Source organism: Ciona intestinalis, chromosome 10, assembly GCF_000224145.3.
Source record: "Ciona intestinalis chromosome 10, KH, whole genome shotgun sequence".
NCBI classification, from domain to species: Eukaryota; Metazoa; Chordata; class Ascidiacea; order Phlebobranchia; family Cionidae; genus Ciona; species Ciona intestinalis.
Window position 1 is genome coordinate 635,127 of NC_020175.2, and position 19,227 is coordinate 654,353.

A 19,227-nucleotide genomic window follows, 5' to 3' on the forward strand; every position below is an offset into this window, starting at 1 on the left:
TCCATGGAAGAGGAAAGAGCGGCTTATCTTCGCTTGTTGCTCTGATGAGGAGAGGATGAATTGATTTATAAAACATTAGGTGTTAGATTTAGATGTAGGGAGTAATTTAATGAACGTAAGTGATGTATCCTTGTGTGGTGATGATAGTCGTTGTAACAGAGCTTCTACAACAGTAACATTATAAGACAACACAAGCAATATTGTGACTTCATGAATACTGCATGCGCCGCACTCCCACTTATTGCAAAACTATAAATCAATGAACACGGGTGTTCCATTTCATATACCATATGACCGCTTTCGAGTTAAAACCAATGGCACTTTGTAGGGGATGCTATTTTTGTTGTATTTTTTAAAGGTATGGTTGGCAGTTTTAACAACTGTTAAAATGTCAGTGCACAAACAAATGCTAAGAGTCTGTTTAAGAAAGCATTAATACAAATATGTTGTACTTACAAAGCTCCTGTTGGTTTCTTCCCATCCTTTGATTCTTTATTCATATTTCCTATGCAACAAAACACTGATGTCCTGCTACCTTCACATGAACTTAAATATAAAGCTCCTTCAGTTATTGCTTGTCCCAAGTATCTAGCACTGCAGGTGGAATAATGGCCATTGTTATGAATGAATGTGACTTATTTATCCTTGTGTGGCGACAGTTTGTGTGGAAACTTAAAATACAGATGTTCTGTTACATACACTTCATACCCACTTACGAGTTACAACATATATAACATTGTGGGTGATTATTTTATAGATTTTGTGTTATGCATGCCCATACAAACTTAATATGGTAGCAGTGTTGAGCCTCGTACCTGTATCACACTGCTCCACAACAAAAATATACATAAGTTTGAAAATAAAAGATTATTTAAAACAAATTATAATTGAAAGGAAGTCTATAAAGTAACATTTACCTTGGAAAAGCCAGGAAAGCGTGATCAAGTGCAGAGCTTCCTGCTGTTGTAGCAAAGTGATCGATCTGAATTATCTCGACTGAGTTGAACTGTATAATGGCAAGGTATGGAGATCGATATTCTGTGAGAATGAAGTGGTTTATTAACATATATGTTACTAATTTAGATGTGTGTACATGTCATTACAATGAAGATATGTAGTAGGTAGGTAGTATTATACTACATTTATATGGTAATGAGCCAACCCTTGCCTAACTTTACCAAGTCAGAGGTGGGCAACATATTGTCTGCGAGTGAATTTGACATTACTAATACGTTAAATACTTTTATTACGTTTATTATGTCATAAGATGGTTGCTAAGACTACGGTTAACTTTAGTTCTGTTATTCTTTTTTTTAGTTAAAAGAATTATAATTTTTTACGACAGATTTTAGAAAGAAACAAAAAGTGGGAGAATTGTGAATTTAAAAAAGATGCCGAAAAACTCACAGTTGAAGAGGGGCCTCAGATGAATTATCATATTTATTATTTTAAAAAAACAACAACATGAGATTAACTTCTTACCAAAAGCAAGCGGCATTCGCGACCAGTTAAGTTGTCCACTCCTAGTTAATCTTCCAAACCCATCAACAAATAATCCAAACTCTGTCGAAAAAAGATATGTGGACTTAATATAATACAGAATAAAAACTCATAACATGGTATATATCATATAAAGCGAAAAAAGAGTACAGACGTGGTTTTGGAACAATACCAACTTTTAGACTTTTTTAAAATTAAACACATGAAAAACAATACAAATAACTGGCACACAACACAAAATAACATGAAAGCCAACAAACAAATGGAAGAAATAATTTAAGAATATTGAACTGTTATTACGCCGATATTGAATAAAAAATGTCACCATGGTAACAGAGCAAGAACTCCTCCGGGTTGTTATCCTCACTGATCCTTAGAACAGACACAGGGAAGATTGCGGCATCTTCGGGAGGAAGAACTTCAGGATCATCTAGGAACTCTGGGTGGAGGGAATGAATGCAGAGGTCAAGATTAACAAATAAAGATTGAAGATGTCACTGTTAATCAGTAGCGCAGCCAGGGGGGTTTAGGGTGTCGCGACCCCCCCTTTTTAGACCCAAAAAAATTGCCAAAAAGATATTTTTGAACATTTTTTAATTAAACCCCCATCCCCCTTATTTTTTCTAGCTGCGCCACTGCTGTTAATTGTCCGGTTTTCAAATTGATTGTTTGTTGGTGGCATTGTGGATAATAGAAAATAACCAAATAATTAAAACATTGGGTTTTTCAAAAGACACATCAAAAGATTTGGTATTTAGACAAAGTATTTGCATTATTACTAAACTTAATATTCCAATAACTGATTTAAATAAATATCCTATATTTAATAAAAGTGTGTAAGATAAAAGGTTGTTTCAAAGACTTAGTAACCACTGTTTATATTCAATTCAAATATTACAGTTAATTACCCGATCAATGTAATAGGTAAACCTAACTCACCATCAATCCTGAAATCCGATAAATCAACTTCATAAAACTTATTGGTTCCAATAATAACACTACATGCAGTGAACACCATGCATGTGCAGGGCTCAGATGTCGCTATCTCCTATTATGGGAATATAATATGTTTAATACACACATATGCACCCAAGCTGAGTGTCCCATTATAACTAGCATAATATACTTTTATCTCCCATATCGACATGTATCAGTTACAGATACTGTTGCTCCAAGGCGTATTACAATTGGTGTCTAAAACAGATCTTCTGGAATTTATTTTCCCACCCACATTTGAAAGTCTTATACATTTATCAGTTTATTCTTTGTCATATAAAAATGTAACTTTTTGTTACATAGGACAATAATGACCTTAAAACCGTTTATCAGAAAACCTTATATTGTTACATACCAGCAAATTATTATAAGTAAACTGACAGGCAAGTTATTTATAACACCACCACATAACACATCAAGTCTCACCTTTTTCACACAGAATTTCTTGAGTTTATCATTAAATCTTAGTAGTGTAATATTGGTAGCTGAAGCCACACAGATGTAATGAACACCCTCAGCGTAACCGATGGCAAATAAATGACAACCTTGGATTTCTTCAATGACTTGTAGGGACGTTTTCTGGGTTTGTATCTGGGAATAATTGTGTTTTTATACTTTGAGATATGTCACCCATAATTTTGAAATTGGCTTTCATAGACTTGTTAACATAAAAGACATATGTGTACTGTGGGGTAAGATGGATAACAACACATAATATCCCATGGTTCCTAATCGTGTTTTTAACAATTACCAATGCTCTTTTTGGGAGTCGCGAGATTATGGTTATATAGTTCTGAGAATATTCTTTTACTACTAAATAAGACACGATCCATTTTTATCCCAACTAACTATATATATATATATATACTGTGCCTGTCTTAAAACTAATGTAAAACACTGTCACCTCTCCTTGTGAAATAAATCCAATTAGACATTTACTACCAAATAGAACGATAAGAAAAATAAAAACAAAAAACATCATATACATGCACTCCACCTCACCAAAGTACTTTACAATACAACCACCCTACCTGTGTTATATCCAATACAACAAGTCTTTGTGTCACCCCTTCGATTGCAACTACTTTGTTCTTGTCAAGTTTGGTCATCTGGAATATCTTGCTAACCTCATTTACTTGCTTCAAGTTTGATCGTGAAGACACGCTGGATTTGTTTGGAGCGAGGAGGAATAATCCTTCATCGCAACCAAGGAGGATGTGCTGGGAGGAAGAGGAGAAAAAGTGAGAAGAGTGGGAGGATAAAATTAGAGCACAGCTTTGGAATCTCTTATGTCATGCTATATTAAACACAAAATAAAGAATGAGTTGTTCAAATTCTATAACCACATTCCACACCTCTTAATATATAATACAACAGTTTAACTTTTACAATAATAACCAAAATGCTTCCTTGACCAGTGAGTGGCCTGAACAAACATTTGGTACGAGTGCACACTATTGTAACTAATGCAAGTAGATACAGTAGAGTCGGGTGCTAAAAAACATAACAGACAAAATCAAGACAAACCGATTGTTTAATAAAAGATATATAGTTCGCCTAAATGACAAATTTTTATTTTTTACACAAAAATCGCTTAACCCCACGAGCACCAGATCAGGGTCAGATTCACGTAAGGTATTACAGATAGACTCACCTTATCCGATATTGGCAGCGAACAATTAATCTCAAGTTTTTCATCACTTAACAAAGTGAGAATCTCATTGCCAAAGATTTTCTACAATTAAATAAAAGTATTGGAATGTTTAAGACTTTGTTTAACAACTTATAGTAATGTAAAGTATGAAACTTTAATAAATAAATGCTATTTTTTAGGCCAGAAAATAAATTCTTAAAAATATATAGTAGGATAGGGAAGAATGGGACACCTTTCATTCTATTTTTTTTATCCTGTTTGGGACCCGTAGACCGTTGTTAATTGTTTTAAACACTATCCGGATATTTCGATATTATGTGCTATAAAGGTGTACCGCCTTCAAACCTACCATATTATAGTACTGGGGACTTGTGGGTTGAGGATACGGCATGCGGGTAAATGCTTCTTTAAACATTCTTAGTTTTTACTACCAAACGGGCCAATAAGAAGAATGAAAACACGTATCATCTTTAGGGCTGTGGATTTTCCCTATTTTTGTTTAACCGTTAACCGTTCAGTTTTAACCGGTTAACCGATACAAGTGTAATCCTAATAAAAACGTCTTGTTTATCGCTTTTCTTTCGTGAATTTAAAGGCAATTTTACGACGAACGTATGGACTATGCTTGCAATACACGGGCAAACGTTCTTAACGTTAAAGTAATGCTTTCTTATTCATATTCAAACCTGTTTTAAAGCACCTGCCGTCTAAATATTCAACGTGTGAATTGCAATTATGACGCAGTTATTAACGTGTGAATTGCTATTATGTCGTAATCAATTGCCAGGTCAAACAATCGCTATTATGATGCAATGAATCCACGTGTGAATGCCTGCTTTTTTGTATACGCTGCTTGGAGGAAAACATTTAAGTTGTGTATTACACCAATATAATGTTGCAAAACTAGTTAGCCTGCGGTATTAACAATCAAGATTGATGGCGTAATCGCTGTTGTAGGGCACGATCAAAGCAACAGCGTCCCTGCACACTCTGTCTTTTTGCAAAACAACAATCAACGAACACGTGCCTTTCGTGTAAATAAGACAGATATTGATATACGTTTATGCCCTATGACGTCATAGTTCGGTTAACGACTTGAACTTTTCGCTAGCGGTTAACCGAATAGGTTCGGTTAACCGGTTAACCGTTAACTTTTCCACAGCCCTAATCATCTTACATCAACCTTCTAAATACCGTCGTTACATTGGAAGAAATAATATAAAATAACAGTAACTACTACATACAGTGTTTGAGGTGATGTTCTTCGTTCCATTATGTTCAGCAGTTACAGCTTCTAACTTTCCAACCCATTGGTGTTTCTCGGAATATCCCGCAGACATGAAATAAACTGAACGAGCCGGCCAACATGAGTTGCTCGATCCAGTTTGGATTTTAAACACGTAAGGAATATCTGCATGAAAAATATCATAAATAAACCAACAAATCGCGATGTGTTGCTTCAGTAAGCAAGTTAGTTTTAAGCAACTAAACACATACCAGTGGCATTAAAGAAGAAAATAAAGAACATAATGGCATACTCTGTACTCTGATATAAGCAACCTGAATTAGACCTTGAAACGTGGTCTTTTAGCATTACAACTCAAAACTATTTGCGAGAAGATCTCTTTCAGATTAATTGAAAAAACAGTATAAGTCACATCATTTACACTACCTTGCTTTGCAGTGTTGGGAAGTTCCAAGTTGCTAACATCAGTATGTACGTATGCTGCTTGTTTCAAGTCTATGACATCATCATTGTCCGTATGTTTCGATGGTGATTTAGCATTAGGTGGCGCTATACGTACCTGGCCACCACACAGACGAACAAATCGAGGCGTCCATGTTTCATTGCCACATAATACTGTGTGTGAGTGTGATGTCATAATAGGATAAAAGTGCTTGGTAAACATAACAATGTTTATCTTTAAAATTTGTCATTATATGCAAGTTTAACTTTTTTAAACTTGTTCATTTAAAAAGTTTTAAATTTTTATAAATACAAGGACAATATTGTGCATTTCTGTACATTTAATGTTTAATTTGTCAGCTGAATATTTGTAATGTAAAGTAATCTGCTTAAAATTAACAACCTTTTTAGATTCAAGTAGATACGGTTATATAATTTTATGTTTTTTTTTGTTTACTACCAAATAGAACGATAGAAGAGAAAGACCCATATTACCCCAACCTACTATATAGCAATTAAACATCAAACTACCTTTCAGTTTTCCATGCAGTTGATCAGCATTGCTCCCTTTAAACACACAAGTAATGGGGGAAAGATTTGATGTCTTTGTCCCATCTTTGAATTGTTGGAACAATCCACCTAGAACAATATGTTTAAATACATTGTACGATGGTAAATACAGTTACACTGTCTTAAAAGTCATGACATTTATTTTTCATGTATTACTCTGGACACAATACCGATAATAGCGAAGATCATATTAATTAAAACGGTGAAGAGAAGGGAATAAACAACATAGTAGTGTGGTAAAGATGGTTACACCATTTAATGACACCCTTTTTATGCGGGGGTAAAAAGTGCAAAACATAAATGTGGCCACATCTTGTATATACATATGCTTTTTAGGCTGTTTTAAGCACTAGCGTTTTATTCCTAATTTATTTTTTTGGACAAATATAATTGGTGCCAGTGAGAAAATGCAATACTGAGTAACTGAAATAGATAGTTCATTACTTTCTACAAAAACAAGCTACCCATAATTGAGGAAACATTGGTTTCTAATTTACCTGGTAGTCCACATGTGTTGGTAACATTAGCTCGGCAGTGAGCATGACACACCATCCCACACTCATTGCATTTCAAGGAACCATGACCAAAGTGGAGTACGGCAAGGCAAACGGAACAGCGGGTTGCACGGTTACATATCCAACTTGTAAGTCTGGGGAGAAAAAACATTGTTTTAATATAAGGTTTGATTACACCTCAGTTATAACATGGGTGTCTTCTTCTATAGTAGACTAGACATGAGACACACTCACACACATAATGTTGACTTTTTAATATACACCAGACACACATGGTGTATTTCATGCTCACTGTTGAGTTAAAATATGTGTGTCTTTTTTTCATACACCCCATGTTCACTGTCAAGTTATACCATGACCATGAGTATATGTTTACAGAAGAGACAAACATAGTGTATTCATGTATCTGTATGTACACACCTCATGCTTACTGCCGCATTATACACATACATACCTGTGTGGTATATTATGATGCATTCTTGGTTTTGATCTCAACTTTGACCCTTTGCTGGCTTGTGATTGGTCAGATGTGGTGGGTGTGGCAGCAGGTGACTTAACAATGGCTGATATTGCAGCAATAGAGCCCGGACTTAAGGGAGCAGTTGTGTTCATTCCGTGCTTCATCCTCTTAACTGTGTGTTGCAAATACTTTGGTTAGCTTGGAAGGTATCAATTTTAAATATGAAACGATACTTTAGAGGTTAAAGTAAGGAAATTGTAGCCATCTTGCTCAGTCAATCTAAGCCTATGATGTGGCCTGAATACCCAAATATATTATCCTTAAGAATATAACTTAATGCATAAAGGTAATATAAAGTTTATTGTAACACTACAAGTACAACCTACACCTAATTTTAAAGCAGTTATTATAAGACCTTACCTTTAGAATTGGTAGCTTGTAGTTCAGATCTCATATTGTTAACTTGTGTTTGTAAACGAACATTCGCAGCTTTTTCTTCCTCAAGTAAATCCCGTAACTCCCGATATTGAAGAGGAGCTTGGTACAAAGTTGTCTTCTTTAACTGGGGGTTACAATGGTGAATATTGTTAATGAGGGGGAATACCACAGGGGTACAACAAATATAAAAGTAAAGGTTTAAAGTATATATATTTACATTAAGTTTTAATGCTGTGTAAACATAACATATCAAAATATTTACTTCTTTGGAAATTGATAGCAAAGATTCTGTTATTTAAAGAACAAAGGGAATTAACAGCAAAATAACAGTTGTTAAATAAAACATGTCATGGATAAAATGTGGGAAAGTATGACTGACAATTTAAACAACCCATCAGTGACCACTGGGTTGGAGTAATTGCCATTTAATGTCTTGTTCAAGGACACATACGCCCAATTAACATAGGAAACACATACAATTTTCCAATTATTTGATACATTAGTCACCACCATTATTCCAATCTCTACCTTTTTCTTCTTCTTTTCAGCAGGTTCAAGTTCTTCTATCTTTGATTGCAGGAAGTCAATCAACTTTATTTGTTGAGCTCCGGTGCAGTTCAGCTTCACTAGTTCATGGGAATGTTCCAGCTGTAAAAGTATTAGTGGTTAGTGATCAAAACACAATGTGTGGATGTATAAATGTGAGAATATATAACACCTTTTATTACTAATTTATGCAAACAACACTTTGTATAAAGAAAACACATTTTTTAAACTTTTCAATTTTTCAGACTTGCTTTCTTTAATTTTTCCATTTGGGAATCAAGGGAAGTACCGATGTATTGGCTATTTTTCATGTAATTGTAAGCAAATAGCAAACTGAAACAACCAGTGATAAATGTTACTTTCTAAAAAATACTTTTTACCCTTGAAACACGAGTACACGACCGACATGTAAATCATAGCTTTTTATATAAACATGGCAATTTTGTTTCATTTTGAGTATAATATAACATTTATTGAAATAACCTAACCCAAACACAAATGTTCAACATTATTACATCCTACCTTTATAGTGTCCAGTTCATTCTGCAGCGAAGTTTTCTCTTTTTCCAATTCATCACATCTATCTAACTCAATATTAAGCTCCTGTTTAAGCCGAGTCACCGTTTGCTGAGTATATGATGACGCAGCTTTATTTCTTGATGACTCATCTTTCAATCGGAGTTGGATTTCTTTCTCCACGTTAAGTTTACGTTGCACACCCGCTGCGTTTAACTCCAACATCTTGTATCTTCTCTCTAAGTCTCTGTACTGTAAGACATATAATATGAACATATGAATTAAAGCCGATTTTACGTAAAAAAAAATGTAAATTTAGCTATTTTCAAGATATCCCCTGAAGTAAGCATTGTAATAGACAGGGTAACATGATGAATTATTCTATTTTACATAGAATAGAAATAGATTGGTATGAATTGTAATTTAGTACATCAGTATACTGCATATAGACAGGCATTAAAGTTAATTCTTTCATGATAAAGTAGAAGAAATCATTCCTCTAATCAGCTTCAAGAAAAAACTTATTATTAACTGTTTTGTAAGCGACAGGTTTATGCAAAGGATTAAAACACAAAATGTCAATAACTAGGAAAAATATATGGCTTTGAAGGAAAATGTAAAACTGTAAAGGGCTAAAAATGAAAAGCCATTTTAACCGAGATTGGATAAAAAACAAAAATTGTGCTTTTCAATAAAAATTTAGTTAAAATTGTTAAATTTCTTTCCAACCTCTTCTGTGACTTCATGTGCTTTGTTCATTTCATTACGTAGTTGTATTTGTAAGTCAGTTATTTGGTCCGTGCTGGTTTGGTCAATCTCAGTGAGTCTGCTTGTAAGCTTGTGCTCTATACCACAGTGTTGTAACTCAAGCTCAGAACATTTGGCCAATGCAGAATCCCTAGTATATAACATGTGGTAAAGGAATGGTTACTTTTATTAATGCTTTACATAACTTTTAAAACTGTTAGGAACAAATAAGCAGCAAATTACCAAAGCATATGCTGTAAACATTTAATTTCAGGGCCTGAAACGAGTGAATTTTAGGTTCTCCTTTTGGAATTATATGATTTATGTCATATCAGTAATATCATATACCTCACTCGCATGAACAACCTCCTAACAAACACTAACCTTTCTATTGTAAGTTTGTTTTGTTTTTCAATGAGTTGATTATTAAATATTTCCAAATCTTCAGCTTGTTTCTCCAACATTACACAAGATTCTTTCAACACTGATATTGTCTGTAGGGTTTTAGTTTTAGTGTTTAAATATATTGAAATTCAGATATAAAGTAAACTGCAAGACCTATTCTATATGGTTGAGGACCTGCAGTGTGACATGCTAGGACCGGCTGGGTGACCGAAGTTGGCTTATGAAAAAAAATTCTAACCATTTTGTATTTTGTTTTTGTTACTCAAAAAACTGAGTTTTATTCATGGATTCTATTCTGTTATAGTATTCTATAAGGGAGGTCGTTGACATAGGGTTTAGGACAGATTTGACTATTGAGCCTTTTATTTATGTAAGCTATAAATGGTTAACCTTTTCCAATTCATCAACTTTTGATGACTTCATGTTATGATTGACGTCAAGGCTTTGTAGTTTGTCATTAAGTTGCCGGCATTCCTTGGAAAGTGAGTCTTTCTGACGCTTTAGGTCGATATATGAAGACTGGGGAGAAAAATGGTTGAATGTAACTAATGGGTCTATTGTAAAGGATCAGGCGAAAACCTATTTCAAGATCAGCGTAAAGCTGATTTAATATACTAAACTAACGAATGACTAGAGCCACTAGTAAAGGAAAGTTAAGTGAAGAAAACATATACGCAACGATTTAGATGATAACTTTAAACATACTGAAAGTGATGCAATGTAGTTGCACAATATACCATGTCATCAAACAGTAATAGTGACGATTGTAAAGTAATGATTTCAATGCTAAGGTAACAAGCCAGGAAACTAGGGTTTAAGATAAATGTTTGCACAGAGCATATGCACCAAACCTTGGGTGGCATGCATTACAATCAAAAAGATTTGTACGTGTGTGTCTACTTGTGTCTCCTGTTTAACTATATCTGCATTTTAAAAAGTTTGACCCCTAAGCCCCAATGTTTAACTGAAAAGATGTAATTGAGTGTAGCTTGAACCAAATATGTTTTGAACAAAATTGTTTTCCATACATTAAAATAAAGAAAGCAGTTACCTGCGACATTTCATATTTCCCTTTATATTCCACCAGACTTGACTTTAACTCATTGTACTGAGATTGAAGGACGTCATATTTATTTTCCAAGTTTGAAAAAATTTCCTGAAGTTTAAACAATATAAAAAATAAACTAAGAAATTAAGAAAAAAAAATTAAGAAAAGGGGTCACCCCTTAGTCCTTACAGTGCAAAAAATGATTTAAATGCTATTATAGCGATGGTTCTTAAACTGGGGTGTGCGAAGAATAATCAAACAAACCTTTACATTGAATATATAACTAAATATGCTTCCGCAGGTTTTAAAATGCTGAATAAATTATTTTGAAAAAGCCATGATTATTTTTCCATAATACAGCAAGGAATACGTCATAATTGTATGAAATTGCTGTGTTTGATAACCTGTTACTGTATTATCAGTTGTTTAGGCATTTTATAGGTTTATTTATAATGCTGTGGCAGCCTGCCACGTGTGTGTGCGCCGACACGTAGACGACTGCTTTTTTCTCACGGTATCTACCGTATAAATACCGCGTCCCGTGTTCATTCGCCCTCTTAGTTTACCGCTCGCGATAAAACATAATGCAACCGCTACAATGCAATACCAAGGCAATTCAGACAACAATGTGTTTATAACTAAACAATTAATAAAAAAGGCATGATATCCCATCTTACCCTGCTACTAGATAGCTGCTCTTGACAGTTACTTAACTTATTGTTGAGGTTGGAAATTGTTTTCTCTTTTTCTTCTAACTTGAGTTTCTGTTGAAACAAGATTTGTATAGTTATTTACATGAAGAAACATTGATAATGGACATATGCATAATGATATGTTTACTTTTGTTCTCTGGATGATTTTTTTATTGCCTTTTTATTAAACATTCTACATTTGCTTTTTAGAGGAAAGTTGTCCATGGTAGGTTTTTCTGCTAAGGTCTAAGAAAGGAATTGTATATGTTTAGGAACCACTAACTTTAGGCATTATACCCACCCTAGTTTTAAGAACTGGCTTTCTGTATACACTGTATACTGAAGTGGTTATAAATCATAAACATTGTCCACATACACATGCATGATGTAATTTAAACAAGGCTACTCGAAACAATTTGACAAATAAAAATTGGCTGTTTTAAAGAGCAGGCGCAAAAAGAAATTGATCTTGTGTGTCTCTTGCTGAAACATTAAAACAACATATATCATTACCTGTTGATGAGTTACATGGTTAAGGTTCTGTGATTTCAATGAAGCTGATTCTTCAAGTGAACGACACCTTCTTTGTTCTTCTTTTATATTCTCCCTTAGTTGTTCAATGGTTGATGTTTGTTCTCTCTTTGTTCGGTTAGCAACCTGGTATTCATGGTGTACATGTAAATCTTGGGTAAGTAGGAATGCATAGGTGTCTGTGGCTAACTAAGGCACTTGTATAGTAACCAGAGGATAACTGGTCTGATGCTTCACACTAATACTGATAGGTGTATAGTAAGTGGGTAAGAGATTAATGGACATTGCTTCAAACCAGAGCCCACTAATGGGTTTCAACATTCTGTGTGTTAAGATTTAGGCCAGAGTTGTTTTTACCTGGTTTTCCGACTTAAGTTTAACAACAGTAGATTGTAAGTTGATCAGTTCTTGTTGCATTGAAGCGGTTTCTGAATCCTTGCTTGCCTTCAATGCAGATTCTGTTCCTTTCAACTGTAAAAGGTTGGAACAAAGTTAAAGTGGCAGCACTATTATTCCAGTGTGTAGGTTTTAACACAAGGGCACCATATATTGGATAAACCAATATCGGTGAAGGCGACCCATATTATTGTAACCATTATGCTCAATTTTGACCCCTATAGTTGTGATATAACCCAATATAATTGTCTTAGGGTCATGGTTGGGTGACTTAAGCATGTGTTATACAAAAGTATACCCACACATAGATACCTAACATGGGTATGTATCCATAACATGCACCAAAGCATGCATGACCTGGAATAGGTTAGGATACTCTAGTATGTGAGTAGTTTGGGTACACATAGGACACAATAACAAGTAATTTATAATATTGAAATCAAATAAGCAATAACACTAAATATATCCCAATGATTTTAACAGCACCCACCTTATTCAACTCCCTTTCCTTCTGTACAAGTGAATACTTCACCTCAGCCAGATCGCATTCCAAACTCGATAATTTCCTCATAGCGTCTGACAACTCAGTTTGCATCCTATTATTAGAAGCTTCAAGTTTCATCTTATCTCGTTGTATTGATTGAATGTGAGACGAACTTTCAACTGTTTTGGCCGAGAGTTCGTGTTCAAGTGAACGCACCTGTTAGTTAAAGGTGATTTTTTACTTTGCCTGGCCGTAGCTCAGTGGTTAGCTAAATAGTAAATACTTGCATCGTAACACAAGGTTACAAAATTCAATTCTAAATATTAGACAGCACACTTTTGAGTTAAATGTGACTTTTAACTGGGGCTATAAATGCATTACCATTGAATGAATAAATAAATGAATGTATGTATCTTATTTATGCTTGCATGTGCACAAAGCAATATGTCACAGCACGGTTGGGCAGAGGTGGCAATTACTTTAGAATAAGCAAGTTAAAATTAAACCTCTTTTAGTTGATTCTCCTTTAACTTATTCTCCATCTCCATTCTCCGTGCTTTATCTTTCAATGATTGAAGTTGGCTCAAAGATTCGGATAGTTCACTGTCAACCTAAGAATAAATAAATCACGCATAAAAAAGTGGGGCATTTTAACATTTCAAATATACTTTCACTCATGTTGATTAGAAAAGAAATTAACCGATACATTACTGTATGGTAAAAAAATCTTTAAAAAAATTGAAAATGCAAACTTTTCAGTCTTCGCAAACTCTCACTGTTAGGAATACCATGCAGTCTATCTTGTTCATTACGTAGAGATAGGTGTAACGTCTGTGTGTCTAAACTTACACATACCAAATATGTAAACTAAATATATATATATGTTAATACATCAAAACCTTCATTAATTCTTCCTCCTTAGATTTATTCTCAGTTTTGAGTCTTTCAACTTTTTCTTCCATAGTTCGAATACGCACACGGAACTTTGACGCAGAGCTGTTGCTCTCTAGCTCTACATGTGCCAGCTTTGTCGACACCTAGGGATAAAATATCATTAGCGACACATACAACGATCGTATAAAACTGATTCATGTTAAAGAAAACCTGGATATTCGTTTAATATTCCAGACATTTATTACAAATATGGCTCTTTGGAAAGACACATGTGACATGTGTAACAGGCAGCCCCACTCTGGAGGTTTCAATAAGTTAGGAATTATTTCACAGGATTTTGGGGCCAACCAACCTTGTCTATACTGAGTTTTAAAAAGTTAAATGAAAGATGAACCGAGAGTAAATAATAAACACCTGGCATAATTCATCTTCTTTTTCATTCATTTCATGTTCCAGTCGTTTTACTTTTTCCTCCAATGTTTTAAGCTTTGTTTTCTGTTGTGTTGAAACTGATTTCACTTCATGTATGTGTGAGCTTGCTTCTGCTGTCGACTGTGGATGTATAAATAAAAGTTAAGAATAAATTCTTTATTGCTGAAAAGCTAGATCTTACAGCAATCAGTCCAAGATTTAGGTGTATGATTCATACCACCGGGTAAAAAGAGTATTCTGTCTGTTAAAATACTTTACTTTAACATTTATTGTAGAAAGAAACTATCTTTTATATAGTAAACTTGCTGCTGGATATGTTATAACCTGGATTTAGGGGTTCCGGAGAAATTCTGGCCCAAATCTCAGGTCCCTAACGTGCCTAGCCATAAGACATTATCCATGCAGAATAGAATGGTTTATATTGAGAACAACTAACAAGTAACCGTTCACCTTTGCAATAGTTTCATCTTTTACTTTAACTTCCCGTTTCAACTTTACCACCTGTTGTTCCAAGGTTTGAATTCTTATGTTGGATTTAGATGCAACTGTTTCTGCTTCACTGTATTGTTGTATGATCTGTTTCATAACATCATAGTTTAATGTTACAGTTTATATACAATACCACTCCTTAGCATACGGTGAAATCTATTACATTGTCTTAAGGAAATAATTAATTAAATAAACAACAATGCTGTGGTACACCAATGCTTCTGTATTATAACATATTTGTTATTTGCATGTTATTCTATTCAACACTCATAATGGGACACCACTCAATTGGAGCAATGTCTGTTAAGTAACTTTCACAAGAACATACATGCCTAATACGTATTGGTATCCAAATTCGATTTAGGTGGTTACAATGCAAGCACCTAAGTACTAAGCCACTTAAACGAACAAAATTGATACATATGTTGTAACAACACCAACCTCTTCTAATTCACGTTCTTTTTCATGTTTCTCATTTTGAAGTTTCATCACTTTTTCTTCAAGATGTTTTACTTTAACTTTCTGTTGGCTCGTCAGTGATGTTAACGCACTCTCGTTTAATTCTATCTCTTGAGATTTCTATTTTGGGAAAGGTTATAAATATATAGATGTAAAGGCTTATAGCTTTGCAATCTACAAGTATATCGTGTGGTCCTAAACAGTAATATGTAAGTCAAAAACTGTTTATCTTTATTTACACTGAAAGTGACATATTAAAAAAGGACAAAATGAGCGTATGACCAAATTTAAAACTCCCTAAATATTTTCGAACCTGCTGGATGAAATCATCTTTATCTTTGACTTCTCTTTTCAGTCGAACAACTTGTTCCTCTAATGTTTTGATCCGGAGATTGGACTTGGAAGAGGAAGACTTAGTCTCTTTGTTTTCATTTGACATCTGGGAAAAAATAGGTTTTGAAATAAAAGGTTTTCTTGCAAGTGTAAAAAAGTGGCATCTTATTACCAACTGACATGCCGCAATTTAAAGTCTTTTAACACTAACTAAACTCAAACTCTTTCGGGCCCAAAACTGCTTTTTCTTAATGATTCTTGGGTTTATTCTACTATGGTTTTTTTTACTCTTTAACTTTTAAGCGTGCTTCGAGTTTGACTTATTTTATTTATATAAGACAAGTGGGCTCTTTATAACCGATCATCTCAGAATACAGTTATATCCCAATTCATTACGCCTATGTCCCCACCTGTAATAATTCTCTTTGTTTGCTTTTATTCTCAGTTTCCAGTTGTTTTACCTTTCCTTCCATGGTTCGTAATTTAGTTATTTGTTGACTGGATATCGATTGTAACTCCATTTCATGGTTGGTTGTTTCCCTGGTTAACTGTGGGAAGCAATATCATGCAATTTTGAATAATATTTGTTCATGAATCAGTACGCTGTACGTTAACTATAAATTTTCTTGTGTCACAATATACGCTTATGTTTTGATTGACACTTTACCATTCATGATAAATTGATAGTATTGCTTGTTTTGTAGATTTAGTGGCAATTTTAAAAAGTCAACTATTATTTTAGGTATTTTATTACATCTTAACATTTAAAAAAATTGAACCAATTTAAGATGAGACAAAAAACACTGTTAAGCTTAAGCATATAAATATAAAAAAGAGTTACATATTAAGTACATATTATATATTAAGTTAATTAACACTTAAAACATTTTTACCTTTTCTATAATTTCTTCACTGTCCTTATATTTCTGATTCACATCATTCAGTTGTTCTTCTAACACCTTCACCCTTATATTATATTTGGCAGCAGATGACTTGTTTTCTTTGCTACTGGCCTCTTCCTGGTAAAAGGTTCAGTCGTGAACAGATTGACCAATTGTCAGCATTTAGCGCATATATCAGTGGGTGAAAAATTTAAACGTGTTTAAAATCAAATAGATCATAAACTTAACAGTCAGGGTGCCACAAGTCACAACCAATTAAGCGATTATTGTGGTTCGAGCGATGTTGCTTTGTGTCTAGGGCAAGTACACATACACCAGTAGCTGTGACAAGCATTGAACCCAGTATTGTTTAAACACTTTCAATGCAAGCACTTAACCACTGATCCACAAGTCACAAGACCATACTACAATGGGGACTGGCACATACATTATTAAGGTAGATGATTATATTCCAATAAATACATCGTCTTACTTTCTTCAATAGGTTTTCCTTTTCTTTATTCTCAGCCTCCAACCTTTTTACTTTATCTTCATATTGTTTCAACTTTCGTTCATTTTGATTTAATGTTTTCAATTTAATTTCAAACTCTCCAACTTTACTTGTAGCCTGTAATGTCAATTTAATATCAGATTATAACTGAATATAAAAATTGCAAGTAATCAGGCTATTGCTATTTTTTTGTCATTATAGGTTTTAACACCTGATATCATTTTACCAAACATATTAATACTAATGTACTTTGTTAGTTTTAGGTCAAAAAGAACTAGGACATTCCATATTAAATTAAAATATTAAATAATAAAACGAGAGAAAACAACAAACACTAGAATGACTTACGCTTTTTAACAAATTATCTTTTTCTATATTTTCTTTTTGTAACTTCGATAACTTATTTTCTAATGAAGTTACTTTCATGTTTGATTTTGTTTCGGTCAGTTTTGAATCTTTCTTATCACTGACAAGCTGTAACTCATGCAAAAAATAAATATTATGAATTATTATAAACTTACACTAAAATTGTATAAGAATATTTATATGTATTATATATTTATATATAAGAAAAATTTTTGCTTGTATCCAAATATGATATTCAGGTGTTAAAAACATTATGTAAGCCTAAACTGGCACACCATAAAAAAACACTTAATAATAAAAACTAATTATAAAATTACTTCCACAACAAGGTTTACGTTTTTATTCTCTGACTTAAGTTGAGCGTTGTTATTCTTCAACACTCCAACTTCGTTCTCTGCTTCCTCCTTTGCTTGCTTCAGGTTTGCTATCTTTGCTTTCAATTCACCAACCTCAGCCTTGTATTCCTTTTCCCTCATAACCTGCAAGAGAAACATTATGAACTAAAAGTGAACACCATACTGGCACTACAAAACTGATATTATGAAAGATATGTTTTAGATGGCAAACAAAATGGCAACCAATGACAACCATATAAGTAGCAGCGAAATCCAACAATGCCCAACTTTTTAAGTAATTTTATCTCTCATCAGATGAGATGATGAGATTGTAATTATTTAACAAAAAAACTTATGACATAATTGTTGATGTAAATGTTCAAACACATATGACATACCGCCAACTGTTGATGTTGGTTTCTTATCTTGTTGAGCATTTGAACGGCCTGTGTGTCAGTTTCTGTGTGACTCGAACGCAAGCTTTCAAGCTGTAAAAGTTTAAATTTAAAATAAATTTGTCAGCATGCTGCAATTATAGTTTATGACTTTGCTTGTGGCCAGTAAAACCATATATATTTCCAAAGATAAATTTCAAGACGAACAAACGTCTTTAAAAATGTACAGTGGGTATCACATATATGATATCGGTGCCCGGTGGAGTATAAAAAGTCTTTTGGTACAATTTTTACACTCATTGCATGCTTAAGGAATACCAGTGTTTGAAACATAGAAACTATCCAACTAGCCTTATTATCTACATACCTGCTCCTTCAAAATTTTGTTTTCTTTCATATAAAGCTGAAAGTCTCGCTGTAGAACATCGCGTTCAACTTTAACCTAGAAATAAAACAAACTCTTTGCACTTGATTGCAATATAATAACAAAGATTACAACAATAAAAACCTAAGATAACAGCAAAACACATTTTTAAAACACACATTAGTTAAAACTTAATGGAAAAGTATATATATACATAATACATGTCAAAAAAGTGTGGTTAATAAAATTAAAGCAAGCTTTAGATTCCAATATTCCAATATACATGCTAAATGCAAAACTTATCAATTCAAAAACAAAAGCTTAGTAGTGTGCAGTTAATGCAGTAAGACCAAGGTTATGTTAAAAATAACGCTATAGTTTGTAAGTTTGATTGTTTTACCTCTTTCAACTGCTTTTCTAGTTGCCTGGACCTCTCCATGGTCGTGGTTTCAAATAAAATAACAATAAACTAGCCAATAACAGTCTTTCTTTACATTTCACTAACAAATCTAGTAAATATTAAATAAAAAACGTATAATTTAACCTTTTTAATAACTGAATAGATTTCTGACATCTTTGTTTT

At 33.6% G+C, this 19,227-nt stretch overlaps 1 protein-coding gene across 2 annotated transcripts in view; it reads right to left on the reverse strand.

Moving 5' to 3' along the window:
• The window catches only part of LOC100186229 (citron Rho-interacting kinase), a 22,571-nt gene extending 3,407 nt beyond the window's left edge, over positions 1-19,164 (reverse strand). Inside the window, exons 1-38 of one of the 2 annotated variants that reach the window (XM_018813743.2) lie at positions 19,045-19,164; positions 18,648-18,722; positions 18,284-18,373; positions 17,886-18,029; positions 17,533-17,658; positions 17,167-17,301; positions 16,686-16,811; positions 16,203-16,340; positions 15,773-15,898; positions 15,442-15,579; positions 14,962-15,087; positions 14,494-14,631; positions 14,085-14,222; positions 13,692-13,796; positions 13,192-13,401; positions 12,663-12,776; positions 12,288-12,431; positions 11,760-11,846; positions 11,086-11,190; positions 10,425-10,553; positions 10,014-10,123; positions 9,612-9,780; positions 8,889-9,134; positions 8,349-8,468; positions 7,803-7,944; positions 7,377-7,554; positions 6,905-7,056; positions 6,369-6,476; positions 5,823-6,011; positions 5,395-5,561; positions 4,151-4,231; positions 3,528-3,716; positions 2,923-3,087; positions 2,440-2,548; positions 1,826-1,939; positions 1,483-1,563; positions 918-1,038; positions 457-594 (exon numbers count right to left, since the gene is read on the reverse strand). In XM_018813743.2, the coding sequence (XP_018669288.1) occupies positions 457-594; positions 918-1,038; positions 1,483-1,563; positions 1,826-1,939; positions 2,440-2,548; positions 2,923-3,087; positions 3,528-3,716; positions 4,151-4,231; positions 5,395-5,561; positions 5,823-6,011; positions 6,369-6,476; positions 6,905-7,056; positions 7,377-7,554; positions 7,803-7,944; positions 8,349-8,468; positions 8,889-9,134; positions 9,612-9,780; positions 10,014-10,123; positions 10,425-10,553; positions 11,086-11,190; positions 11,760-11,846; positions 12,288-12,431; positions 12,663-12,776; positions 13,192-13,401; positions 13,692-13,796; positions 14,085-14,222; positions 14,494-14,631; positions 14,962-15,087; positions 15,442-15,579; positions 15,773-15,898; positions 16,203-16,340; positions 16,686-16,811; positions 17,167-17,301; positions 17,533-17,658; positions 17,886-18,029; positions 18,284-18,373; positions 18,648-18,722; positions 19,045-19,083 (5,012 nt within the window). In that variant the 5' untranslated portion in view covers positions 19,084-19,164. The remainder of the gene's footprint in view (positions 1-456; positions 595-917; positions 1,039-1,482; positions 1,564-1,825; positions 1,940-2,439; positions 2,549-2,922; positions 3,088-3,527; positions 3,717-4,150; positions 4,232-5,394; positions 5,562-5,822; positions 6,012-6,368; positions 6,477-6,904; positions 7,057-7,376; positions 7,555-7,802; positions 7,945-8,348; positions 8,469-8,888; positions 9,135-9,611; positions 9,781-10,013; positions 10,124-10,424; positions 10,554-11,085; positions 11,191-11,759; positions 11,847-12,287; positions 12,432-12,662; positions 12,777-13,191; positions 13,402-13,691; positions 13,797-14,084; positions 14,223-14,493; positions 14,632-14,961; positions 15,088-15,441; positions 15,580-15,772; positions 15,899-16,202; positions 16,341-16,685; positions 16,812-17,166; positions 17,302-17,532; positions 17,659-17,885; positions 18,030-18,283; positions 18,374-18,647; positions 18,723-19,044) is intronic. The other variant, XM_018813744.2, reaches the window with a different exon arrangement.
• Positions 19,165-19,227: the final 63 nt, after the last annotated feature.